Source organism: Psammomys obesus, unplaced genomic scaffold (assembly GCF_907164565.1).
Source record: "Psammomys obesus unplaced genomic scaffold, mPsaObe1.curated_primary_1811, whole genome shotgun sequence".
Lineage (NCBI taxonomy): Eukaryota > Metazoa > Chordata > Mammalia > Rodentia > Muridae > Psammomys > Psammomys obesus.
Genome location: NW_026596109.1, coordinates 21,403,714 through 21,431,246, shown reverse-complemented (window position 1 = coordinate 21,431,246; position 27,533 = coordinate 21,403,714). Strand labels below are relative to the sequence as shown.

Here is a 27,533-nt window from a genome sequence, read left to right as displayed (position 1 = left end):
CTAGGAGTACAGACATGAAGAAAATTAAAGCACTTACGGTTGTCATAAATTGGGTTAGAAACAACGGGAGGAAGAGCAGTAGTCAGGTTACCATGCTCATCAAGAAGGAAAACTTGAAAACACAGCCTCACCACATTTAGGTCACAATCTTCAATGTCCAGCAGCTGCTGTTCAGGGACTGAACGTACAATGCGATTTTTAGAATGTAGAACACATGACACTAATGGTTTACACAATTCTAAAGTCCTGTTGCCTTTCTCCACCCAAGACAACCAATAACTTCAAGTAGCGCCCAAGTCTGCACAAGACTAAGATGGTGTCTCAGGAACAGCTTTCCTGATTGTGTGAAAACTACCTAACTATATATAGTAAACTAAGACAGTGTCTCAGGAACAGCTTTCCTGATTGTGTGCTCACTACCTAACCATATACAATAGACTATAGACAGTGTCTCAGGAACAGCTTTCCTGATTGTGTGCTCACTATCTAACTATATACAATAAACTACAGCCATGCTCAGGGAGCAACTACACCAGGAACCTGGAAGGTAAGGGTAGAATCACAAACTGACAACCACAAATAAAAAAATCTTACGTATGAATACAAGTTATAGACAACAGGAAATAGGCATTCTTCATTTAACATAGTATTTGGCCCTGTCTGTAATTACTTCTAAATCTAGCAAGAAGTACTGTCATCCCTGTTTTTATAGGTAAGACATTGATTTAAGGGAGATGAAATTATTTGTCCAAAGTTTCACAGTTAAATGGTAGAGTAGAAATTTGAGCCAGAGGGCCATACTAAATCCACACCAACATTATAGAGATGACATTGAAGAAGGTACCAGATAATGTAACTTTATGTGTAAGTCAAGTTTGCTTAAAAACGAACTGCACATCAGGGCATTTTTATAGCTCTGAAACAAACATAAAAAAAAAAAAAAACCTGACATAGAATATAGTATAAGAACAGTCTGATATTTGAAAAGAAATCCACTTCTAAAACAAAATATTGCTGCCTTTTGAAATAATATTTTAAACATCAATAAACTGTTACTAATATACGCCATATTAAAAAAGTATAACATTCATTAAGTTAAAAGAAAAGTTTACTTGGAAAGTATACATTAGTATTGAATTAAAATACTAAATATGAAGAACAATTAGCCAAACTTCCTACTCTTATAGGAAGTAAGCAATTAAAAACTATTTTACGCAGTGCCAGTCAAGTAGCCTATTCCATTTATCAGCATTCTTAAGTCTACCATTTGAGTCTATGAAAACATGCCTGTACAACTAGGAAGGTCAAAAGGGGGCTGAGAGAGACGACTGGTTGATAAAGCGCTTGCACTGCAAGCACAAGTCTGCACCACAATGCATGTCATGAGGCCTGGTGTAGCAGTAAGCCGGATGACCCCAGTGCTGGCAAGGCACAGGCAGGCAGGCCCTCGCCCATCTGTCAAGCTCTAAGCCAGTGACAACCCATTTCAAAAGAGAAGGCCGACAATGGGAACAACAGGTGAGGCCGTCCTCCAGCCTCTTCACCTATGCACTCCCATCCCAGGCTTAAGAGAAAAGAATGGGGTTCAGATGTTAAGATGCCAGCACCTGCGTCACAGCAGTGTACCCTCCCGGAACCATTACAGGCGCAGAAAGAGTACGTGACTCTTGACAGTCCCAGTTGAGGGCTGGAGAGATAGTTCAGGGGTTAAGAGCACTGACTGCTTTTCCAGTGGACCTGGGTTCAATTCCTAGCACCTACAGCTCACAACTGTCTGTAAGCCCTATTCAAGGGGGTCTGACAGCCTCACAAGGACAAACATGCAGGAAGAACAGCAATGAACATTAAAAACAAAAACAAAAAGCGAGGTGCTGCACCCCTTTAGTTCCAGCACTCAGGGAGGCAGAGGCATGAGGATCACTGTGAGTTCAAAGCCAGCCTGGTCTACAAAGAGAGTTCATGACAGCCAAGGCTACACAGAGAAACCCTATCTCAAAAAACCAAAAAAAAAAAAAAAAAGTCACATTTAATAACATTGTAAACTTAAGGATTCCAGTGTCTTCATTTCAAAGGTGAGTAAAAGAAAAGACAGCCAAAAACAATGAATAGCTAGGTGCTCCTGACGGTTTACAAATAAATTTATATTACGGGGAACAAATTGTGGTACAGTTATACAACAGACTAATATTCAGCAACAAAGAACAAACTATGACTATATACTCCAACATGCTACACTGCAAAAATTACTATGACCAAATGGAACCAGACAGCAAAGGCTATAGAATATAAAAGAATATACTTCCAGTTACATGAAAGCCTAGACGATATTAGGTGACATAAAGGAGACGAGCTGTTGACTGGGGGAAGAGATGGAAGCAGGGAACTGATGGAGGAAGAGAAGAGACATTCTGTGTGTGGGAAATGTTTCTTTGCCTTGAGGTTACAGGAAAGACTGTATCTGCCTGGATTTATTTGTCAATAAGTGTTTAAAATATGAAAATGATATGTAAAATAAAAATAAAATGCCCAATAAACTAAAATACAAATGTATTTAGCCACACAATTATTCTATCAAAGGCAAAAAATTATATTTTCTATAGACATGTAATATAGGATAAACCTACTAAAATCTGTACACCTAAAGAAACTAATCAAGAGGGAGGACCCTGACTAAAATGCTCAATCCCCATCCCAAAAGGCAAAGAGGAAGGACATCAGAAGACGAAAACAGGAAACAAGCTAGGAACCTGCCAGAGAGGGCCTCTGAAAGGCTCTGCCCTGCAGACTATCAAAGCAGATGCTGAGATTCATGGCCAGCTGTTGGGCAATGTGCATGGAATCTTATGTAAGAAGTGGGAAATAGTAAGATCTGGAGAGGACAGGAACTCCACAAGGAGAGCAACAGAACCAGAAAATTAACACAGGGGTCTTCCCAGAGACTCATACTCCAACCAAGTATCAGGCATAGAGATAACCTAGAACCCCTGCACAGATGTAGCCCATGGCAGTTTAGTGTCCAAGTGGGTTCCATAGTAATGGGAAGAGGGACTGCCTCTGCCATAAACTGATTGGTCTGCTCTTTGATCACCTCCCTCTGAGGGGGAAGCAGCCTTACTAGGCCACGGTAGAGGACAATGCAGCCACTCCTGATGAGACCTGATAGACTAAGATCAGAAGGAAGGAGAGGGGGACCTCCCCTATCAGTGGACTTGGGGAGGGGCATGCGTGAAGAAGGGGGAGGGAGGGTGAGATTCAGGAGGGGAGGAGGGAGGGGCTTCTGGGGGGATACAAAGTGAATAAAGTGTAATTAATAAAAAATTCTATTTTCACAGAAGATTATTGTTTGAGGGACTCTGCTTTGAACTGTGGAAAAACAGTTTTCGTTGCATAAATCTTATTCTCCTCACTGTACAACATGGTTAAAAACCGCTGACAACCAAAAGTCACAACTGATATCTGGACTCAGAGTAAAGACCGAAAAGTCAACTAATAACTACTTTGTGCCATGAAACTACAGAGGTACGAACAGTAAGTATGTATGTGGAGGACAGAGACCAACAGTAGGTGTCTTACTCACTCCCCACCTTATTTCTGAGACAGGGTCTCTCGATGAACCTTGCCAACCCCAGAAGCCCTCCTGCAGCCGCCTCCCCAGTGTTGGGAATGCCAAGCTTTCCTCAGATGGTGCTGGACTGAGCTCGGCTCTCCATGCCTATGCAGCAAGCACTTACTAACTGAGCCCCACCCCAGCCCCGAACAAAGCCTAACCACCACCCTGGACTAGAAGAAATATCCCTTCTCTCTAAATAGCACAGCAGTACATCTGTACTTAGTTTTTATCTTACATGATCACCCACAAGTGCCACTTCTATCCTATTAGCAAAGTTTTATGAGCTCAGAATGGGTGTTTGTTGCATCTTTTTATTTTCACTCAACATTGAAGATAGAAGTGTTCATATATAATGGACGTATATTACATTTCTTCAATTAATGAGTGACTAAAGGCTCAAATAGAATTCAAGGTTATCTTCAGCTACATAGTGAGTTTATAGGTACAATCTCAAGTAGCTTTAATTACATGTGTTCTCTATCACGCCTAAACAAACAAAACTATTTCAGGAGCTACATAGGACTTTAGAATGAGGACTTTTAAGTATAGGATAACTGTATCCACTTCAGTAATCATTTATCTGTTTCATAATACAAATGCTAAGATATCAGATGCTATATCAAATAGTGTCATAAAGAGTAAGTGCTTAGGAGCCAGGGAAGCAGCTCATTTGGCCAAGTGCTTGGTTAGCACACACAACCTTGAGTTCACTCTCCAGGAGTGCATAAACTAAGTATTACAGTGCATATGAATGATCTCAGTACTGGGAGGGTCAGAAAATTCAAGGTCATTCTTGGCTAAACAGTGAGTTTGAGACCAGTCCAGAATACATGAGACCCTGTAAAAAAAGCAAAAATGGAAACAAAAACAACAACAAAGAAAAATGCTTAAACTGGGCATTTGAATATGGCATCTGAAGCTAGACTGTGTTATGTGGTAAGATCTTGTCCCCAGAACAAGAAATTGAAAATAAAATGCTTAGTAAGTACTATTTGCAACAAAATGTACTAAAAAGGAAGATATTTTGCCAATACAAAAAACATACTACAAAAATATTTTTGAAAGGCTAGAGAGATGCTTCAGGAAGAGTACTTGTTGCTCTTGCGGAGGAGCTGGGTTCGATTCCCAGAACCCACATGGTGACTCAAATCTGCAACTCAAGTTTCAGCAGTTCTGATACCCTCTTCTGACCTCCAAGGGTACAAGATACACATGTGGTACACATATATACATGCATGTAGGCAAAACATTCACACATAAAAAACAAAAGTAGCCTAAAAAATATTGTGAGTGGCCAAGTATGCTGCTCATGCCTGTAATGACAGAACTTGGGAGGCAGAGGCAGGGGAGATCAAGAGCCCAAGGTCAGCCTCAACAAAACAGCAATTCAGGTCAGCTGGGCTGTATGAGGTCCCTACTAAAAAGAAACTGTGGCGCTGGGGAGGACACTATTTTCTAAGACAGTGCCCACTCAACACTCAGAAAGGAGAGAGATAGTGTTTGTTGGAGGAGTGGCATAAGGAAGAAGCATATTAAAAGACAATCAGAACACTTGGAGAAGGTTTTAGTTGTTTTAGCCAGGCATGGTGGCTCACACTTCTAATCCAAGCACTTGAGGGTGGGGGTCCTGAGGGAGGATTGCTGAGAATTCAAGGCCTGTCTGGGATATGTAGTGAGTAACAGATCAGCCAGAGCTATAAATGAAGACCTTATGTTAAAACAATAAGGGGAATGGGAGGCTTCCTCAAAGAAAACACTGTCCACTTAAGTAAGTCAACAAGTAGAATTACAGTATCACAGTCAGCCAGGTGTGGTGGCACACCCCTTTAATCCCAGCACTCAGGGAGGCAGAGGCAGGTGGATCTCTGTGGGTTTGAGGTCTGCCTGTTCTACAGAGCAAGTCCAGGACAGCCAGGGCTGTTACACAGAGGAACCCTGTCTCGAAAAAGCAAACCAAACTAAACCAAAAGGAAAAGAAAAAAAAAAAAGTCACAGTCCATTGATATCCAAATAGTAGAAATTATAACCAATTACTTACCATTGAAAGGATTGATTCCTGCACTTATTCTTAAAATAATAGCTTCTTTCACTTCTTTTTTCTTTACACATCGAATACCCAAATTTTGAAAACTAAAAGTAAAAAACGAAACTTTCAAAATCACATCATAGTTAAACAAAACTACGACAGAAATCAAACATATTCAACATTGAGAAGTTATAGTCCTGTCACATCCAGCTGCTGGATCATGAGCCCTGTCTCTAACTGTGATAGTAGCGAGAGTGACGAAGCAGGCTAAGAGAACTGTTGACAGCAAAACAAAGCACACCATGGCTCGTTCTTAAGACAGCACTAGGGAGCTGAGGCAAGTGAAGTCAGTTACCTACACCACCAGACTGAAAAAACACACAGAGCATTACATGGCTTTCAAATCCACTGTTACAGTTACAGTTGGCCAATAGGCCTAGGCAAATACACCAAGGTAGATAAACATTACAAGCAAAACAAACTAACTAACTAAAAGCAAAATTTCACCTTCTGAAGACATTCATGATCAATTTACTAAAACTGGTCATCAAGAGGTGCAAAGACCCTGAAATATGCAGTTATGGTTTGCTGAACTGATAGCAGTATTAACCTATGTATTTTTAAATTGTATAGACATGGTTACTGCATTAAAAACTATCTATACATCACCAAACTTAAAAGTCAAGTAATTAGAGATGAGCATCAGCAATTTTGGCTTTGTGAACATTTTAGAGGCTTGACAGCACTACTTGGGCAGAGGGACAATTGGTTAGAGCTGAGCACTGTGGCCCATTTATGTCCAGTTCTCCACTTTGATGAGGGGCCTGGCTAGCCTTCTATATTTGATTCTCTCTGCACATTTATGCTGTCTGCCTAGCTCATCTCTGAAAAATATATAATCAAATACAACAAAACACTGCTAGCAGCTGTACAATGTCTTGCTGTACACTTGAGGCAGTCTCAAGACCACAGAATACACTTTATGCCATGTTATAAGATTATAATAAAAAGAGTGAAGGGTTTTTTTTTTTTTTATTAGAGAGCTTTAATACTAACAATATTTAGCAACAGTTTCAAAAGGTCATTTATGGAAAACTTCTAAATAGCTACAAATATTACTCATTTGCATATGTGTAATACAGATGATAGTGGGGGAACTCCCCTACCACCACCCAGTCATACTTGTTCCCACATGGAAAAACCATGACATCATTTGAGATGGGTGGGTGTGCATAAGGAAGCAAACTCAGTGATAAGAACATCACTCTGCCTTTAACCTTCACTGGGCACCTACAGCCAGGGGCTGCCTGGTCACTTACTCCACACTCACGCTGCTTTATGGTCACGCTTCACGCGTGACCTCGCACCTGGGACTTTAGTAACAACTAAAATAACTGTCATTTCCTTTCTCTACCTCCAATAACAAAAAAGTTATCAATTCTTAATCCTTTCTTGAAATCCTGCAACAAAATAATTCTTTTCAAAAGGAACTTTTCTTTGAAAGATTCCTAGTATGTTTCTCAATTTTTCTCTAGTAAAAGACTTTAAAGAATTCTAAACCCTACATACAATACCTGATCTTGTTCCATGTGAATAATAATCACAGCAGCTATGCACATACTGTTAGAAGTAATGGGGACTTTGGAAATTCTGAGCCAGGGGTACAGTACTTGTACACAGTGGTACAATACTTGTGTAGCACTCTTAACACTCTGGAACCAACCCCAAGACTAGAGAAAAGAGGAAAGAAGGGGAAGGAAAAAAACCTGACTTAAGGAAACCAAGAATCATGGGATATTTGCTCATTCACCGATTTATGCCTTCCAATCAATACCTTTAGAGTTCCACCTGTGCATTAAAACGTTAGCAAGGCATGGAGGTACGTTCTCTCTTTGCGGATCTCAGTGTCTGGAAGGGGGCTGGCAAACTCTGACTCACGGGGCAAACTCAGCAGCAGCTCTTTTTGCAAATGAAGTTTGAACCGGAGCACAAGCACCCTCACACACTCACATACGGGGTGCATGCTGTCCTACTGCGCAGTAGGACACAGCGTCCAAAGGGCTCACAAAACCTACGACACTGCTAGCCTTTTAGAGAAAAAATTCTGCTAGCTCAAACCTGAACTATTCAATAATCACATGCAAAAACCCCACTCAATTGAACCATAAAAGTTTTATGAAGAGAAACATACTCTATGGAAAGGAGCATACAATGGGATTAATTCTTGGCGGGCAGACAGGTTTCCTGATGGAAATGATAACATGAACTGAACTAGGAACTCAAAAGGAACACATAATGAAAAAGCTCCTATGAACTTTTTCCTCTGAGCAGAGGAAACCAAAGGAACACTCACGACTGCAATGAAGATTGGGGGCACAGAGAGAGGCGGTGCCGCTACACACCGTTAGCTGTAGCACTGGGAGGCAGAGGCAGGTGGATCTCTGTGTTCAAGGACAGCCGGGTCTACAGAGGGAGTTCTAGGACAGCTGCGGCAGAAGATAAAAACCAGAGGCCATACGGAAGAGCAGCCACACAACTCCAGATTAAAACAAGTCTGTCTTCACAAGAATAGAGATTCCAAAAAAGGAATATTTCAAGACACAGATGATTGAAGATTTGCAAGCTGGTGGAAGGCCAAGTAATGCAGGCAGTACTACTTCTTGTCACAGCTGCACTCCCAGGGCTTTCTGTGTTTTGTTACTACTATTAATAACAAGACCTTTGTGGAGACAATGTCTTGCTGTGTAGTCCAGGCTGGCTCAAATCTTTTCATAGATCATGCAGAATAAAGGGATAAATCACCTCATAAGTATGTTTCCTTACTTTCAGGAATAATAAAGAAGTGCGCCTCGCCAGGCAAGGTTATGACAATGCCTACTTAAAACCTCAGTACTCTGGAGGCTGAGGAAGGAGAGTCACTACAAGTTGGAAGTTAGGCTGAGCCACATAGTGAGATTCTGTCTCAAAACAGCCAAAACGTAAAAATAATAAGTGGTAGACAGGTAGCTCAGTGGGCAGCCTGCTAGCCTACCATACACAGGATTGAGTCAATCTGATAAACTGGAGGTAGTGCCTTCTGGCTATAACTTACACCTGGAATCTCTGAGTATCTGAGTCCTCTGGAAGACCACCCTAGCCTACCTAACACTCTGCCTTAAGAAAAAAAATAATAGCTGGGCAGTGGTGGCGCACACTCTTAGTCCAAGCACTAGGAAGGCAGAGGCAGGGGGATCTCTGAGCTTGAGGCCAGCCTCATCTCCAGAGAAAGTTCCAAGACAACCAGGACTACACAGAGAGTTGTTTTGAAAAAGAAAGAAACAAAAAAACAAGGAAAACAAAATAATTACATTAAAAACAAAAACCAATCCCTGCTGAGCCAGACAGGGTGGTGGTACGTGTAATCTCAGAACTTGGGAGGTGGAGGCAGGAGGGTAAATTCAAAGTCATTCCACATAGGAAGTTAGATCCCAGCCTAGGCACCACGCCTATTTGAACCCCCAACTCCCAAGGAAGTACTTCCACTAACTATCATGTACGGTGTCTATTAATAAAGAAAGAAAGAGAAGTTCTAATTCAAATGGTAAAAACAAAATGTTAATGTCAGGTTGGTGAGATGGCTCAGTGGGTAAAGGACCTGCCACCACACCTGATGACCTGAGTTCAATCCTCAGGTCCACATGGTGGAGGAAAGAACCAACTCCACAAGTTGAACCAATTCTCACCTCCTCATGCACTCCACAGCACATGTATGTACCCCCCAGGTAAAAAAAAAAAAAAAAAAAAAAGGGAATTAAAAAGTTTAATGTATGGGCTGGAGAGATGGCTCAGCAGTTCAGAGCACTGGCTGCTCTTCCAGAGGACCCAGGTTCAACTCTCAGCACCCACATGACAGTTCACACCTGTCTGTAACTCCACTTCCTGGGGATCCGGCACACTCACACAAACATACACACCATACATGCAGGCAAAACACCAGTGTGCATAAAATAAATCATTAAAAATTTAATGTATACTATAGTAAATTAAATATAAAATTAATTTATTTTGCTAAAAACTAAAAGTAATCCTTGTCCTATTACTGAAATTTTTTGTCAGTGTATGTACTTTGTCTTTACTACTTTTTGAGTTCTTTTTTTTTTCTACCCTTTATCCACCCCCCCCCCCAATTTTACCCCCTATTACTTAATAGGAAAGAAACAAGGATAGAGGGGAGAGAAAGAGAGCGAGAGTTCAGAATTTAATTTCTTTCTTCTTTAAACACAACTACTAACAAACTGCTACCAACCTCCCTGAATGACCACCACCCACCAATCCCACCTATTTCCCAGAATTCCCAACATCAGACAATCACAGAAACTATCTGCAGCTGGTAAAACCATGCCTCTGCTAGAGCATGAGGCAAATCATAGTCACCTGCCTCATTCCTCCACACCTGGAATTAAAATGAAAACTGATTCTTATAATATTTCAGCTTTTTAAACCAAAATTCCAGAATTCTCCCTACATCTGTATACTTACAACAAAGGTCTGCGTTCTGGTCCAAATTCTGCTTCATAGTACCCATCTCTGCAGTCTTTTCCAACTAAATCATGAGGATGAGGCTTATATGGGTCATTCTTTGTTACTAATGTAATTCTTACTTTTCCTTTTCCATAGTAGTTCTTAACCTGAAAGGGGAATTAAATACACAACCTATAAGTATATCTTGTTAAGAACAGATCTACTAGGTGGGTATTGTGGCACAGACCTGTAATCCCCACATTTGGAAGGCCGAAGCAGGATTGGCACAAGTTCAAGGCCAGCCAGAGCTACATACAATAATACTCTATAAGCAAACAAATACAAAGAACTGATTCACTAATTTAAGATCACTGTATATAATGTAGTCAGCACAGAATAAAGTTCAAATATTTAACAGCTTACTTGAGATTAAGTTTCTAGAGAATATACCAATGAGGAAAGCTTATTTTTCAACTCCTGAAATGTTTCTTCCTGCCCTAATTTTATCTATCTTTATCATCTGACTGTTTATTTTCCTTTTAAAACAGGTAAGCAAGCCAGGCACTGTGGTACATGCCTTTAATACCAGAATTTGGGAGGCAGAGGCAGACAGATCTCTGTGAGTTCAAGGCCAGCCTGGTCTACATAGTGAGTTCCAGGGCAGCCAGGACTGCATAGTCAGATCCTGTCTCAAAAATCCAAAACAAACAAAGAAATAAATAAAACAAAAAAATATGACTTTTAGTGCCTCTACCTAATAAACAACCCTGTCTCAATTTACCTTGCTCCTTTGTGGTATGCAAGTTTTTGTATTCTGTTTATTCTTGCAAATTTGCCAACTTAAAAAAAAAAAACATTTATCATTTCCTATCTGGGACTGTCCTCCCACCTTTCTCCTGCTAAACTAGATGTACTTTCTTTAAAAAAATACTGTTTTTGAGATGGGGTCTCACTATGTAGCCCTGACTAGCCTGGAACTTGCTTTGTAGAACAAGCAGACTTCAAGTTAACAGAGACCTACCTGCCTCTGGCTCTTGATTTCTGGGGTTAAAGGCATGTGCCACCATGGATATACTTTCTGTGTAAAATTTCATCTTGTTAAACTTAACTTGATTTACTGTTCATTACACAGTGAATGCTTGTGATATGCTTATCTACTAACAAATATTTTTATGAAATGAAATATATATTAAGCAAAATGATCATATTTGATTGCTATTATTTCCAATGTGGTTTAAAAACATTTTTTTCAAGGCATATTTATGCCTCTGCCTCCCAAGATATGAGGTTAAAGACATGTGCCACTTGGCCTGGGCATCTTATTTTTTTATTCTTTGGAAGTTTCACCTATTTATTTATACAGTGTACACTGATCATATCCACCCACCACTACTTCCTTCTTTTTTTAAACAGAACAGTAACCAAGAAATATTTACTGCCTTTCTAGATGAAAGAGAAGGTAATTACTCAAGACTACAAAACAGGGTGATGGAGAAAGAATTCAAGCTATAAAGTGTTTAGGCCTGTTGGAACAGAAAGATATAAATCTTACATATAATTTTGACACATAAAGTAAGATGGTTTAAGAACTAAGGGTGAGGAGATGGTGCTGCAGGGAAAGGCACTTGCCACCACCTTCAAGCCCGAGATCTTACATAGCACAAGGAGAGAACTGTCCTAGAAGTTGTCCTGACCTCTACATGTGTACGAACAGACAGACAGACAGACACACACGCGCGCACACACAGGAAGAGAGAGAAAATCTGAAATAACGACGTTTAAAAAACAAGCCAGAGTTCTCTAAGATGACAGCCTATGAAAAACCTGTGGCAAAGGAGGGTAAAGAGAAGCAGGTTTTGAAAGTCACCATTGACTGTACCCACACTAGAGAAGATAGATTCATGGATGCTACTAGTTTTGAGCAGTTCCTCCAGAAGAGATTCAAGGTGAAAGAGAAAGCTGGGAATCTTGGTAGAGGGGCTATGATCATCAAAAGGAACAAGAGCAGATCACTGTCTCTTCCGAGTTACCTTCTTCCACAAGGTATCTGAAATATTTCAGAAATACCTGAAGAAGCATCTCCAGGTCTGGCTGCACGCTGTCAGTAGCAGCCAGATGAACTCTGAGCTGTCTGTGCTGCTTCCGGGTTAGCCAGGGTGAAGGGAAGAGGGAGTGTGGATTACCACACATTGGTCTGGGATGTTCTAAATGAATTCCTAAAATTTAGGAACCATTTTTTTTTTTTTTTTTTTTTTTTAAAAAGAGCAGCCAAAAGTGACCCATAAGGTTGGAAGAAAATTACAAAAATGTGATATAGAAAACATGAAGTTATGGGGCTAAAAGGACTTATTGATCTTCCACAGCCCAGAGTTCAGATCTCAGGGTCCACGCCAGGCGGTTCACAGTTGCCTGTAGCTCCAGCTTCAAAGGATCTGAGACCCTCTTCTGGCCTCTGTGCACACACACATGCACACTGTTCACACACACACATATATAAAAATAAAATCTTTTTTAAAAAATTAAATTTGTATAGTAGAAAGGACAAAAAGCTTCAGGCACATTGTTGTACAATATGGTGACTATGTACAAAACAAAAAACTAGAAGGACTTTGAATGCTTCCACAAGGACAAATACATGTTTGAGGAGCTAAGTTTCTTTAACCTGACTGAAGCACTACATGATTTATACATGTATCAAATATTACATGACATCCCATTAATATGTATAATTTAAGCATCTACATATCCGTTAAAACATAAAAACAGAAATTTGGAAACTAATATATAACTTGACAATTGACTTATTTTAATTTTGTAATTCTTCTTAGGGTCAATGAAATAAACTGTAAATAAGCTAGTTATAAAACAATGTTTTCAGATCTATTGATGAAATATTAAGAACCGTTTTTCAAAATCCATTTTGAGATGGTATCTTACTTTTATCCATAAATGTAGTCTCTAGATCCGAGTAATCTTCCTACCACAGCCTCCCAAGTAGGTGGGATTTTAGTGGGTGATACTGTCCCTGACTAGTTATTAATCTTATTTTTGTTTGTTTGTAGAGACACGGTCTTGCTTAAATAGTCCAGACTGGCCTAGAACTTATGTAGCCCAGTAGTCTTCAAAGTCAAGATCTACCTGTTTTTGCCTCCAAATGCTTGGGTTACAGTCATGTGATACCACATCAACTCAAAACTAAGCTTTTTAATTGGCACTTAAATGATAAAAATTAGCTAGGCATGACTGCACGTCTATAATTCCAATATGAAGGGAGCAGAAGCAAGAGAGAAGATTGCTAAAAGTTTTGTTTTAGCCTAGTGAAATTTTATTTCAAAGCACCAAACATGAATAAATGAATAAATAAATCATAAAAACTAATAAATTATAAAAACTAAAAGGCAAGTAGATATCATTTATAAACATAAACCTTGTAAACATGGAACATTTGCTAAATTCATTCTCATTCAAAACCTATCTTCATAGGCTAGGGACATATCTACTAGCAGAACACTTGCCTAGTGTTCCTAAGGTTCTAGGTTCAGTCCCCAGTACTGTCTGTCAACAAAGAGACCAGCAGCTTGAGCATCAGTAATAGCAGCACTCACTCCTGTCAGGAGACAGAGCGCAGAAACAGAACTCTGGAAGCTAGCAGCCCAGGTGGCCTGGCATATGAAGTGGAAAAGCAACAAAGACACCTGTCTCAAACAGGTGGAATGTGACAGCAACCCACCCAAGGCTGTCCTGACTTCCACCTGGGCGCTGAAGCACAGGAGTGTCTGACTCACATACACAAAGGAGCACACACACCCTACACACAAAGAAAAAAAGTGATACTTTAAATGAAGTCAATAACTTAAAAGTATTGGAGATAAGCAAATAACAGTATGAAAAAAGGAGGGGAAAAGTTCTTTATCAGTAGCCCCTAGATTAAAAGACTGAAAAAAATGTTTCTAAATCTGTTTAACATATACAATAGTTCCCCCTCAGTAGAATGCTTTTTCCTCATTAAATGCTGTGTGTTTATGAAAGAGATCAGATCCAAAGCTGCAACGGTACAGTGAGCACTGTGAATCACTGCAGTTACATTTATACAGGAACTATAGAGCAGGAAAGATGCTGCACTTTAAAGACATGTCCCTATACATCTAGTTAGTGCAGAGCAACACAGAGAAGAAAGGAAAAAAATAGGGCATGGGGGCAGAAGACTGGTTAGAAACTGAGCCTTCTGCTGGGGGTGCGGGCGCATGCCTTTCCCACCAGGCAGAGGCAGGCAGGTCTACAGAGCAAGCTCCAGGACAGCCAGGCCTACAGAACTGAGCCTTTAATGTAACCGCCATAGTGAAATATGAACCTCTACACGCGAAGAAAGGCCTGTTACCTGAATAGACGGGTATGTTCGGTTGTTGTCTGTGCTGCGCTCCCCTGGAATGCTGCCTGCTGAACGCCCTTCACATTTGTATCTAAAGCGCATTCCCCTCTGCCTCGGCTGTTCAGTTATTTCTACATATGGATTATATCCACCTGAAAAAATGTAAAAGTAACAGGGCAGTGAGATTAGAAAAGCAATAGAATGGATTTTAATGACTTGGTTTTTAAAAAACAATACACCAAAACAGATCTTTTTCCTTCCCAACATTAAATAACAAAGTAAAAATGTAGCCATCAAAAAGACTGGGTGAAGAAGATACCTTTTCCCTCATACAAACTGAGCTTCTAGATAGTATTAACACACAATTGATCAGTGCTTTATTGCTTAAGATCTACAGCTAATTACAATATTAGCTTTTCCACTTGTCTACATGAGGCCAATTAGAAGGGTTTTCTCCCAATATTTCCCAAGAAGGGTGAAGAAAATAGTATTCTGAAGTACATTATGCTCCAAAACTTAGCGAAATGTATTCAGCTGCTTTAAATTAGACTATCATTGCATGAAAGGACACTCATTGAAAAATCAATTTAAAGCCTTGTATAGGCAAATCTGGAATATCAAAGAATCTGTACACAATATACTAAAACAGTACACTGAGTTTAGACTCAACTAAAATTTCAAATCACTTCTATCTAAACCTCCACCAAAATATAATATATAATGTGGAGGTAATAAAATAATTTACCTTCCATTAAGATGTATTAAAATATGTACCCACAGGATAAAATACTGTTAATACTACTACCAAAGTAAGCGGTTGAGTGAAAAAAGCTAATCTAAGATATTATGTGGCCCATTTACATGAAACTATAGAATATGTAAGCCAAACTATAGTGAAAGAAAGGTGACCACTATTTGTCTAAAACCAGTAGATGAGAAAGTTTGGAGGGTCGTGGACATGTTTACTTTTATTGTGTTGATTGTGATCTATATATGTGTGTGTTTATATGTAAGTACACACAAAAACATATACACATATACACACACTATAAATATATTTAATATTTTCAAGTGTGGTGGGTCAGGCCTTTAATCTTAGCATTTTCAAAAGCAGAGGTAGGCTGACCTCTGTGAGTTCAAGACCAGTCTAATATATATAGCAAGTTCCAGGCCAGTCACAGCTACATAATGAGATCTTGTCTCAAAACAAAACAAAAAAAAAAAGCTTATATATAATTATTACAATTAATTAATTACATGTCAAGAAAACTTTAAAAACATATACATCCTTACCTTTTTTTATTAGCCAAGTTGTAGAAATAAAAGTTCAATAAAGATAACTGTGTTTTCAAGTTAGGACAGATAACCATGTGATTTTATTTTAGGAATATAAATTCCCCAAACCATAAATTCATTTCACTAAGGCTTATCTTGTTAGAATGTAAACAATCTTCAGAAATGATAAAACAATGACTATAATATTTTTATAAAATATGGGATGAAGTCTATTCCACCTGGCCACTTCCTTTGTTTCCTTCTAGAATTTACTATGTAGATTCAACTGACCCCTGAACTTGCAGTGATCTTCATGCTTCTGCCTCCTGACTTCTATTCTTAAGACCAAAGAAGATCCAGCAAGAATGCAGCGAGACCCTGTGTTAATTATATCTTACTATTAATAGCCTCTGTAAAAAACATGTATTAAATTCTTAGCAAGCATCACGCACACAAGAGGTGGTCTATTACTTCAGATGGTTTCTTGAAGACAATGGCACAGTGATACCATCATTACCACAACTGCTAAAGAACCTTATATCCAACAGGGAGGAAATTATTAGTGAACAGCACAGTTATTAGTGTAGAAACGGGGGAAAGTACTAATAAAATTCTGCAGAAAATTATAATAAGAACAAAAGCAGAATCTAACAGTTTAAGAGAGGGAAAATATAACCAAACGAGTGAAAAGACATTGTAGAAAAAGGAAAGTAATTGTCTATGTAAGGCACATTAACCTCCAATGAAGTGGAGAACAATTCCACGATTAGAAAAAACCAAAAGTCCAAGTACATTCTGTAATTAGGATTTCATTCTATACATGAAAGAAATCAGTGTTTTTTATTCAGGGAAATCACAAGATCAGATTAGCATTCTAGAGTAAGAATTCTGATGATAGTGGATGGACTGAAGAAAAAAGAAAATGATCAGTTTAAAGATTACTTACACAAAGATATATGATCGTTCTCATATAAATGCATACATACATGAGATTTGCCACAACAATAAAATGGAACAATTATAACAAACTATTACAAGTTATTTGAAACTATGAAATTTTCCTTTTAATATTTTTGTACTACCGGTTGATTACAATAAATGAACTGAGGAAAATGAAACTATAGATAAGTGGAAAGTATTGTCACATGAGCAATAAGGTGGGTATGTCCAAAATATGGCTGTCATAAAAATAAAAGATTACTTAAAAAAAAAAAGTAGCTGGGTGCACTGGCGCACACCTGTGATCCCAGCACTCGGGAAGGCAGAGGCAGGCGGATTTCTGTGAGTGTGAGGCCAGTGTGGTCTACAAAGCAAGTTCAGGACCGCCAGGGCTATACAGAGAAACCTTGTCTCAAACAACAACAGCAACACCACTACCAAACAAACAAACAAACAAACAAACAAACAAACAAAAAACCAGACAGTATTTTGGTTCCTAAACATCAAAGACAAATGACAAATTAAACACTGGTGGTTAGGGGCTAGGGAGACAGCTCAGTCAGAAAAGTGCTTGTCATTCAAGCACAAGATCCAGAGTTCAGTTCCCAGCATCCACACCCACAGCCAAGCACCACAGCACACACCCGGAAGGCCAGTGCTGGAGAGGAAACAGGGGAGACCTTGAGTTCTCTAACTAGCCAGCCTAGCCTAATGGGTAAGAACTAGGTCCCCAGTGACCACACACACACACACACACACACACACACACACACACACACACACACGGCCATGTGGTTCCTATTTTAAGTTACTCAATAACTTATTGCTGCTACCTTTAATTTTATTCATTTTGATTCAGACCTCTTGCATTTGAATCTATCACTCATTTGCTTCTTCAAGGGACAGAAAACAGGCCCAAGGACCTGGTTTAATCTTAAAACAAAAACAAAACAAAAGAACACAAACAAACAAACACAAAAAGAGAGGAAACAATTTTAATCCAACCAAGTTTATAACAAATACTGAAAATATAAAGCAAATGAGTATTTCACAATGTATGTATCATTGTATATGTAAAACATACACCTCAATTTTAAGAATTTCATAGTCTACGTGTTCTTGTAGGACTGTTTAAGAGAATGCACACTTCTTCTCAATTGTGTTAAATTCAACATGATTGTTTTTTCAGTGGCATCTTAAAGAATTTATGTGGTTGAACTAAAAGGTCAAACAAATCCCAGCCCACTACTTAAGAGTGTTCTGATGGGAAATTGATATAGAATGACATCATTAATGGCACTTCCAGAGGACCAGGTTCAATTCCCAGCACCCACATGGCAGCTCACAATTCTCTGTAACTCCAGTTCCAGGGGATAGGATACCCTCACACAGGCATACATGCAGGCAAACATCAATGCATATAAAAAAATCATTAAAAAATAAAACAAACAAACATGGTAGGGTCAGTCAAAGCAAATTACATAGTTCTTTAAACCAGTAAGTGTATTTATGAAATTATGAAATTGTTAATAAGATTATTTTAAAAATTCTTAAAAGTAGTAAGAATTACCTAAATATTGTCATGTAATATCATGAATTTGTATTTATTTTTCCTCTTGTAGAAATTCTTCATTGAGCCAGGCAGTGGTAGCACTTGCTTTTAATCCCAGAACTGGGGAGGCAGAGGCAGGTTGATCTCTTGAGTTCAAAACCAGCCTGAACTACAGACTGAGTTCCAGGACAGCTAGGACTACACAGAGAAACACTATCTTGAAAAATCAAAAAACAAAAATATAACAACAAAAAGAAACTCTTCATTGATAACACGCCTCACTCAAAACCAAGTTTCAGAATTTAGAGTCTACAATTTTCCAGTTGGAAACAACCATCTCTTCCTGTAAACAAACAATCATGATATTTACAGAAATTATTCCAAAGAACATTAGTTTAGGGAAAATTAACTACTGTTAACTTTTGTGTTCTTTATTTTTATTTTTGTTAATTATTGTATTCTTCATTTTTTGAGACAAGGTCTATCTAGGGCTAGCCTCCAGCTTATTTTGTAGCCTAGGCTCGCCTTGAATTCTAATCTTCTGGCCCCACCTCCCTATTGTTGAAATTACAGGCTCCTCTATCACAAGACTCTGTACAGTTCTGGGGATCAAATCCAGGCTTCTCAAGGCTTCGCAGCTCTGCTCTACCAATTGAGTACATCTCTCTTTTTTTGAGACAGGATCTCAAGTAACCTAGGGTGGCCTCCAACTCAATGTGTAGCTTGAGGCTTTCCTTGAACTTCTGATCTTCCAGACTCTACCTTCCCCGTACCAGAATTATAGATTTCTGCCATCAAACCTCAAACTACTGAATGACAGAAATTGTATTACTCATGAAGGCGTTAAATTAACATCTGTGGGGAGATTAAAATTCCAAAGCTCTTTTGTGTCAGTTACTAAAAAATGAAAGGACTATGTTAACGATTAATCAGTTCCTCCTTATTAGATTCCTCTATAAAGGAAAATATAGTGCTTTGTAGGTAATAGAACAACTACACCTTCATGCTTCCTCATATCTGTTCATATTTTGATTTAACTAAACCTAAGACTTTTAAGATCCTCCTAGCTATGAAATCATTTGTAGTATGTGTCAGTACAATGAGCCAGTCATGTTCTTCCTTGGCACTCTTTGCAAAGCCATTCTTCTTGAAGATGAAAAATGCAAACTGTAGTCCTCTATAAAGAGGAAGAAGGAAACATTATCAATCAAGGAACCTTGGGGAAAATAAATACTCTTAAATAAGATTACTGAAAGTCACTATGGTTCTTAAAAACACAGGAATGTTTTCAAAATTCTTTCTAAACAATTTAATTATGGCATTTTTCTTAAACCAGGACAAGTATAAAGTGAGGAGTGGCTCCTATATTTTGAATTGCATCATAAAATACTAATGCTGACTAGAATAAACTTTGAATTATAGCTAAAGTTCTTGCAGCATACTTATGACTTCATGTACAGTTAGGTAAAAAAAGATGCTCTTTGAAAACATTGAGCCTATTTAACATCTCAAGTAAGAGATTTTAAGATTAAAAAGAAATTACACTTAAACATTAGAAAGAGATCAATTGTCAGAATCATACGTAAAATAGGCATAACTACTAAAATATTATTGCTAAAATCAGAAGCCACAATTAAGTGGACAATGAGAATATGTTAACTATATATATTAACTATAACACCATTAAAACAACATGGTTATTTCTCACTGATTCTCTCAACTTTAATCTTCATAAGGAAAACTGATGTTATCTCAATTTAAAAATGATAAAACAAACTTCAAAATAATATGAAACTTTGAGGAAAAAAGATTATTATTACTGCTTTATTTTATGTTTTGTTTATTTTTTCAGAGTCTCACTATGTGGTATGCCTGGCCTGGAACTTGCTTTACAGACCAGGTCTGCCTTTACCTCAGGTTTGTCTGCCTTTGCCTCTGAGTGCTAGGATTAAGGGCATACACTACTATGCCTGTCATACACACTAACAATTTTTAGGAATACAGTGGTGAAGAAGTCATAATCCAAGAAACTAACAAATATGACTACCAAATGGATGTCTTCTGGGTCTATGAACACAGAAGAGATACGAAAAGAATGATAGAGTGAAACTGTTCCATAAGATTTTTTTGCTGAAAGAACAAAAGTCTTGGGTGTCATGAAACTGCAGAGATGTAATTACAACCAAGTTTTGAAATAAAATCAATTATTTTATTTATGTAACAAGAAAAAGACAGTTAAACATAAAACCTCAACAGATATGGCTATAACCTGTAGTCTAAAATAAATGCAAATATCTTAAGAATATAAGGCAAATGCTAAGATTTAAAGTGGTGTCTAGAACAAGTTTGTTTGGGGGTTTTACATCAGAAACCACCTAGGTAGCTTTTCCAAATCATATCCTAACCTCACACAGATCTGAGGAGAAATGTACCTCTTCAAGAATAAAGCCCAGATTTCTGAAGAAGCCTTCGAAATTAGTCTAAATACTCTAAAGAGCAACTGCCTTAAAACATGAAAAAGTAAAAACAACAATGTAAATTATTCAGGGGAGCAACCCAAAAAACATTCTCCCACTGACCAAGGGCTGGGGGGAAAGCTTATCCAACTGAAACAAAAAACAACATTCTAAAGATAGCCTTTGATTACTTTTTTATATAAAATATTATTTTGAACTACTATCTGTACCTTATTATCTATAATACAGCAACAAATGACAGTCATACTAACCACCTTTGAGAGCAGCTGACTACAGCACCTCTCTCTCAGAAATCTTAGGTAAGTCTTTGCCTGAAACCCAAAGAAGCAAGCAGCTAAGAAGCATTCACTCCCAAATATCATCTCTATTCATTCTGGAGAAAACGTAATAAAAAGTTATTCTTTTTCCTCCAGACAGGTCTATCAAAGCCTAAATCACGCCAGACCCTGTCACTCACACCTGAAATGCAGCATTCAGGAGGCTGAGGCAGGAGAATCAGGAGTATAAGTTCATCGAAGCCTCATAGCCATCCTGGGTTACATGAGACCATCTATGAAAAAACAAAGACAACATTCCGTGTGTGTGTGTGTGTGTGTGTGTGTGTGTGTGTGTGTACTTAAATTTCAACATAACCATCTCACTTTCAACTAGAAGGAAAAATCCAAGTAACAGAATTTTCAGATGAGTATTCAACTGATGTATGTATCACAGGCAAATCAATCAAAGTGATATAAATGCTTTGCAGTAAAATTTCACTACTGTGAGTACAGGGGAAAAAAATCAAAACAAAACAAGTCTTAAGTTTCTCACCTGCTAGAATTAAAAAGTAATGTTTAAAGTCTTTCCCAGAATAAATCATTTCTAATAAATCATCTGCCAAATCATCTCTATTAAAGATTTCAGACTTAAAAATACAAGAGACCCAGTTAAATAAAAATTTGAAATGAACATGTTTTTGGACAAACTTATCCTCCTCTGCAATATTCAAATCATGTGCTCATACACACAATCATGCAGGAAACACAGATAGGAGAAAACTGAAACAAAATTCTCTGAGCCCCTTAAATTGTTTTTGAGAAAGAGATCACACACACCTGTGTTCCTAACCATGCCTATGCCATGTCACTGTCTCCAATCATTCTTTTTATTATACATCACTAATTGTATAACACTTTTATCTCTTTTCCATGTGCTTCTGAGATATCTGCCTTTGTGAGCAGGCTTACTTTAAAAAAAGGAAGTAATTTGTTTTAGCTAACCACTCCTAACTTCCAGCTCTATTATTAAAGTGTAAGCTATCTCACAGTTACATTCACTTTTATTAGGGGAAAAAAGTTATCTTGAAATTCACATACAAAAAAGTTGGAGAGTAGTACGGTCTACAAAAATAATTTCTTCCTGTACTTCCTGTTATGTGACACAGCAGAATCATACTAAAGAAAAGAATGTTACTAAATACAAACTTTTAAAGTTTTAATGCACATTTCACCAAAGACAGTATTAAAAGTTAGTAACCACAGTGTGTGCCTCCCAAGGTAATTGTGGGCCCCTTTGTTCTATTGAGGAAATAAAGAGAAGTTTTAAATGTGGACATAAAGGTCTAACTTAGAATAAATAAAATAGAATCACATGAATGATGATTACCTAAATATACAGACCTTTGAGAATATTTTTCTCCACTTTGCCTGCTATAACTAATCTTATCAAAAGGGAGAATCAAAGCTCAGTATTTTTTAAAAGGCAATAAAAGCAGCTTAAAAAGTCATAATTTAGCTAGAAAGTCATAATTTGCTAATTTGCCTGAACAATAATTAGAATCACCACATAAAACCCGTCTACTTGTAGCATTTATATAATTCTGCTCATGAGATTATGATCTATGATATTTTACATAGGCACCACCTATTCAATTACACAAACCTATTTACATATGACACCTGGAGAGAAATGAACAAATGATCTTAATGCTTGGCAATCAATAGGAATACTGTTCAAGGTTTCAATACCACATTGCAAAAAAAAAAAAAAAAATCTAAATTACATAGTGATAAATTAAGCAATTTTTGTTATTCTTAAATTACTATTTAGAATGGAACAGGTGTTTTTAATGTATTTCATTTTTTTTCTCTCTCTGGTCTTTATAACTGACAATACACCCACATACTCCTTTAAACTATATTTCTGCCTAGAAGTTTCAACTAAGCGAATTACAATTTAAATGACGTGTATTTTAAATAGTATCATTTAGCACAACCCTTGCTAAAAGATCAAAAACCAAGCAGATAATGACAGTGCAACTTACACGTTCATTTTTGCTTTTGTTTGTTGGGGTTTTTTCCTTGACTACTGAGAACTGAACCCAGGGCTTCAAAGAAGCTGAGCAAGCTATCAAGAGCTAGAAGCCCAACCCAAGTTCTAAATCCTTAAAACTTGCCATTTCTTTCAAAAATTCCCCTCTTTAATTTTGGGAGTAATTTTTACAACAGCACAAAATGTGTCCTTAGACAAATCACGTTAAAATCATAACTGCCTTACAGAACTTCATGTAATAAGTGATTTTTCTCTTGAAAAATTTTCAAGTATTACATTCATGCACTACGTATATAAATAAAAACCTATTAAGAAGACAGTGGCAGAGCTGTTTTATTTAACAGAGCTTGCCACTCTTTCTAGCCTTCACACCAAATCTCTTTCTCATTACCAACGTATACCGGGAGCCTCTGTGCTTTTAATCTGAACATGAGTTAAATTTACAAATTTACTAGATCATTTGAAAGTCCGGGTTCATTTGAATGGGTAAAGAGAAAGCTGAAGTATTTTAAACTACACTTGTTTTCTCATGAAAACCACAGACAAACTGAAATCAAGTGTCATGTGAAACACCCCAGTTTCCTTCAGGGCCCACAGCGGGAGTGATGGCATTGCTCTGCTCGGCTCTTACGGGAGTTCTTTAAGCTTTCTACTTCCTCTTCTCGGCTGGACGCCGGCCGCCTTCCACCGAAGGGCACCGCGGACAGAGGGGTCGCGGCCAGGGAGGCTCCCACCGCGGGGGGTGCTCCGGCACCGGCTCAGCGAGGCTGCCAGGGCAGACTCCGTCCCCGCCCTGTAAACTGCCCTGACTAACCTGTTCCCCTCGAAGCGGGGGTTCGCCCTTACCAGCCCTCTAAAGCAGCGCCATCAAAGCGCGGTGGGCTGGCGGCCGGAGGCCGGGGTCTCCGCACCGCCGTCTGGACAGGGGACCCTTAGCTCGGCGCGGGGCAGCTCGCGTCTGCACGCGGCCTTCCCCTCCCTCACGGCCGGCCCCGCAGCCGCGGCTCGCGGGCAAAGCAAGCTGGTCGGGAGGTTCCTCTTTTTCGCTCGAAAAGGTAAACGCGTCCCCGCGGCAGCCGGTCCTTAAACGCGAGGCCTCCCCGACCCCCGCGGTGCCCCCTGGCCCCGAGGCCGCGCCGCGAACCCCGAAGCCACCGGCGAGCCCGGCCCCGGCCCGGCCCCCCGACAGCTCGGCCGCGCACTCACCCGAGGCCATGGCGCGGCTCCACGGGACGCCGCCAAGCCGGCCGGTCGCTCGCTCGCTCGCTCGTCAGTCAGCCGGCCGGGCGGCAGCGGCGGGGACCCCAGTGCTCCGGCCTCCCCCGGGCCTCCTCTGCCTTCCCGGCCCCTCTCGGTCTGCGGCTCACACCCTCCCACCCCTGAGCCCTCGCGCTCGGACCACTGGCGTCCCGGCGTCGCCCCGCCAGGATGCCGCGGCGGGGCCGGGGGGCGGGCGGCCCGGCGGGACGGGGATTTCCCGCCGCGGACGTCACTGCGCCGCCGCCGCCCACCCGGGAGGGGGCGGGGCCTCGCGGCGGCGGGGGGGGGGGGCGCGGCCCCGCCCCCCCGCCCGAGGGGCCGCCCGGCCCCTGAGAAACCCCCCCCCTCCGGAGCCCTCCGGAGCGCGCCGAGGAGCCGAGGCGCCGGGGGGCGTGGCCGTGACGTCGCGCGGGCCGAGCGGCCGGGGGCGGGCCGGGCGGTGCGGCGGGCGCGCTCCTCCTCCGCGGGAGGCCCGCCCGGGGTTTTCGCGCGGTGGTTCCCCGTCTTCCCGATTTCGCACATGCAAATCTCCGCCCCCGCGCCGCCGCGCGCCGCCGTCCCGGGGCTCTCGAGGGGAAGTGCGGAAGCGCCGGCGCCCGCGTTCGGCCGCAGGGCGCCGATTTGCATACGGAGACCCCCGCGGTCTGACTTCCCCTCCCGGGGCTGCCTACCGAGCGCCGCCTGCGCCCGTGAACGCGGCGTCCCGAGATGGACCGAGATACCCGCGAGCCCAGGCCCGGCCCGCACTTGCAGCGCCCCGGCCGGAACCGCGTTTCCCTGCAGTTCTGATTCGCACCTGTTCCCTCGGTCTGTGGTACTAGCTTCGCCGGGAACACTGAGTTGGTTGGGGTTTGGGGCAGTCGAGGAGCTTGTCGGTAAGAGCTCTAGTAAGGAAAAGCACGATTTAAGGTGTGAGATTGCCCAGCCCAGTTTAGCGCGCTCTCCCCACACTGCAGGCTGGGGCAGGTGGACTGTCTCAACGACAGAAATAACCCGGTTATCTGGAGCTGCCTCCTGCGTTCTCCAGTCCCTGACCGAAACAAGTAATGGTGGGGAAATAGAGAATATCATCTTGCACGTCCGGGGTAACTGCGCCTGCCACCGAGTCTGACAACCTGGCCATCCATGGAAGGAGAGAACCGACTTCCAAAAGTTGTCCTCTACATGTGCCCGAAGGAATGCTCTTGAAAGGACACCAAAAAAAAAAAAAAAAAAAAATTAGATAATTAAAATATATCCTGCCTTCAAAACAAAACAACAGAAAAATCATACAAGTACCCCGAAGTGAGGGACACGCTTGAGGAAATGATTTAAATCTTTTAATTCAAAAGTGTCTTCATAAGGGTATAAATAGCACTTGTTTTCTTTGGTTAAACTCAAAAACAGGCAAGCCACAAACATTTAAAAAAAAAAAAATACTGGTAAAAGGAATTAGCAGGGTGAATTATGTCCGGTCCTCCGGAAGCCAAGGCTGGAGGTTCATAACTTTGAAGCTAGGATGAGCCACAAAACATATTATACAATGTGCTGAACACACACACACACTTCAGCCTTTAATGTAGCTAGATTCATATGATATATTTTCTATGTATTGTCTTTATCCAAATACAAAGTAAATAGGAAGCTATGTCTTGAAGCCAAGAGAAGTTTAAATTCTCACAGAATTTTAGACCTTGTGTTCGGGAGCTGTCGCTCTACAGTTGGTAAGGCTGCTAGTTACCGGGGTTTACGGAGACTAGTATGTGGTTGTTTTAGTACAGGGTGGCATGTCTGTAGTCCAGCCGTCAGGAGGCGGGGGTAGGAGTAGCAGGGGTTCCGGGTCAGACTCCACGACATAATGAGTTTACAGCGCCAGCCTGAGCAATGGGAGAGCCCGTGTCAAAAAACAAGCATACATAAATATTTTGTCCCTGTCTTTCTATGAAGAAAATCAGGTGGTGGGAGTGGTAGAAACTGACCGGGTTCTCTTAGAAGGGACACTCAGTGGAAGCGATATTTGCGCTGAGTCAGTGCTTGCCACTGGAAACTTTTAACCATGCAATTAACTGATGTGTGCGTGCATTTGGAGCTTTTACCTGGCTGTTGCACTGTTAGCATATGCTACCTGGGGGTGGGGGGGGCGGTTAAGCTGCTACAGCGATAGATAGAGATGAGAATCATGATTTGGACTACTGTTTGTGCAGAGGGGATGGTGAAAGGAGGTCAGATGTGTGGTGGCAGGGACAGCCGGTAAAGTTGAGGGAGATGACGATTTCTTAATGAGTTTGGCAAAACGGAGGTCATTAAACTGGATGGCCTAGCTCTTTACAGTAATCCCAGGACTGGCTAGTCCAAGGCTAGCTAGCCTAGGTAAAATTGGGAACCCTGTTTCAAGTAAATTAAAAAAAAAAAAAAAAAAAGAGGTCACTTGTGACTTGAGAACTGCTAGAAAGGTGGTGATCTAAAAGCTGAAAAAAGGTTGAGGAGAGACCTTTGGAAGAGTGTTGAAGAAAGCAGAAATGGAGTGCTAGCTGGTACAGGGTGTGTATTTCTGTTATGCTCAGGGCTGTCACTGACCTCACTCTCAGCAAGTCAGCACAGAGTCCCCTGTGAGTTGACTGGCTGCCCTCCAGGAGTGACCCAGGTGCCTTCCGTGTTGCAGTACTAGTATTGAGACCCCAGGCTGGGCCTGCTCTGACTTACTCGATGACGTGGAATATCGCCTTTCAGGCTATGCCTTGCTACCTCACTTACTTCTCTATTACAGTGACAAGACACAAGAATGACCAAGGCAATTTGTAAAAGAAAGTATTTAATCTGAGGGCTCATGGCTTTAGAGGCGTAGAGTACCATCATGGTAGATAGAAGCAAGGAAGCCATGGCCCTGCAGCAGTAGCTGAGAGCTTTCATCTTGAGACAGCAACCATGAGGCAGAGAGAAAGAGCTAACTGGGAATGGGGTGGGTTCCACCCCAGTGACACACCTCCTAATCCTTCCCAGCAGTTCCACCAACTTTGGACCAAGTTAAAATATATGAGATGAGCCTATGGGGACCAATCTCATCCTGACCACTACACTAGCCTTGATTTATTTCATTTTATAAAGCAGCAGTCATGACCTAAAGTTACTCCATTTTGAGTGTAAGTGCCAAGAAAGAATGAGTCTACATCTTGCTCACACCAGTAAACAACCGTTATCTGCCAACACGCCATGAGACACTAACCAGGAGCTAAATA

The 27,533-nt window shown here is 40.6% G+C and overlaps 1 protein-coding gene across 3 annotated transcripts in view; it reads right to left on the bottom strand.

Annotated features, from left to right (window-relative positions):
* Nucleotides 1–24,492, bottom strand: part of Rel (REL proto-oncogene, NF-kB subunit) — a 37,162-nt gene extending 12,670 nt beyond the window's left edge. For 2 of the 3 annotated variants that reach the window (XM_055628978.1, XM_055628980.1), the window contains exons 1-5: nt 24,265–24,492; nt 14,515–14,657; nt 10,155–10,303; nt 5,649–5,740; nt 38–178 (exon numbers count right to left, since the gene is read on the bottom strand). In XM_055628978.1, the coding sequence (XP_055484953.1) occupies nt 38–178; nt 5,649–5,740; nt 10,155–10,303; nt 14,515–14,657; nt 24,265–24,274 (535 nt within the window). In that variant the 5' untranslated portion in view covers nt 24,275–24,492. Of the gene's footprint in view, nt 1–37; nt 179–5,648; nt 5,741–10,154; nt 10,304–14,514; nt 14,658–15,798; nt 15,860–24,264 lie in introns of those variants that run through there. The other variant, XM_055628981.1, reaches the window with a different exon arrangement.
* Nucleotides 24,493–27,533: the final 3,041 nt, after the last annotated feature.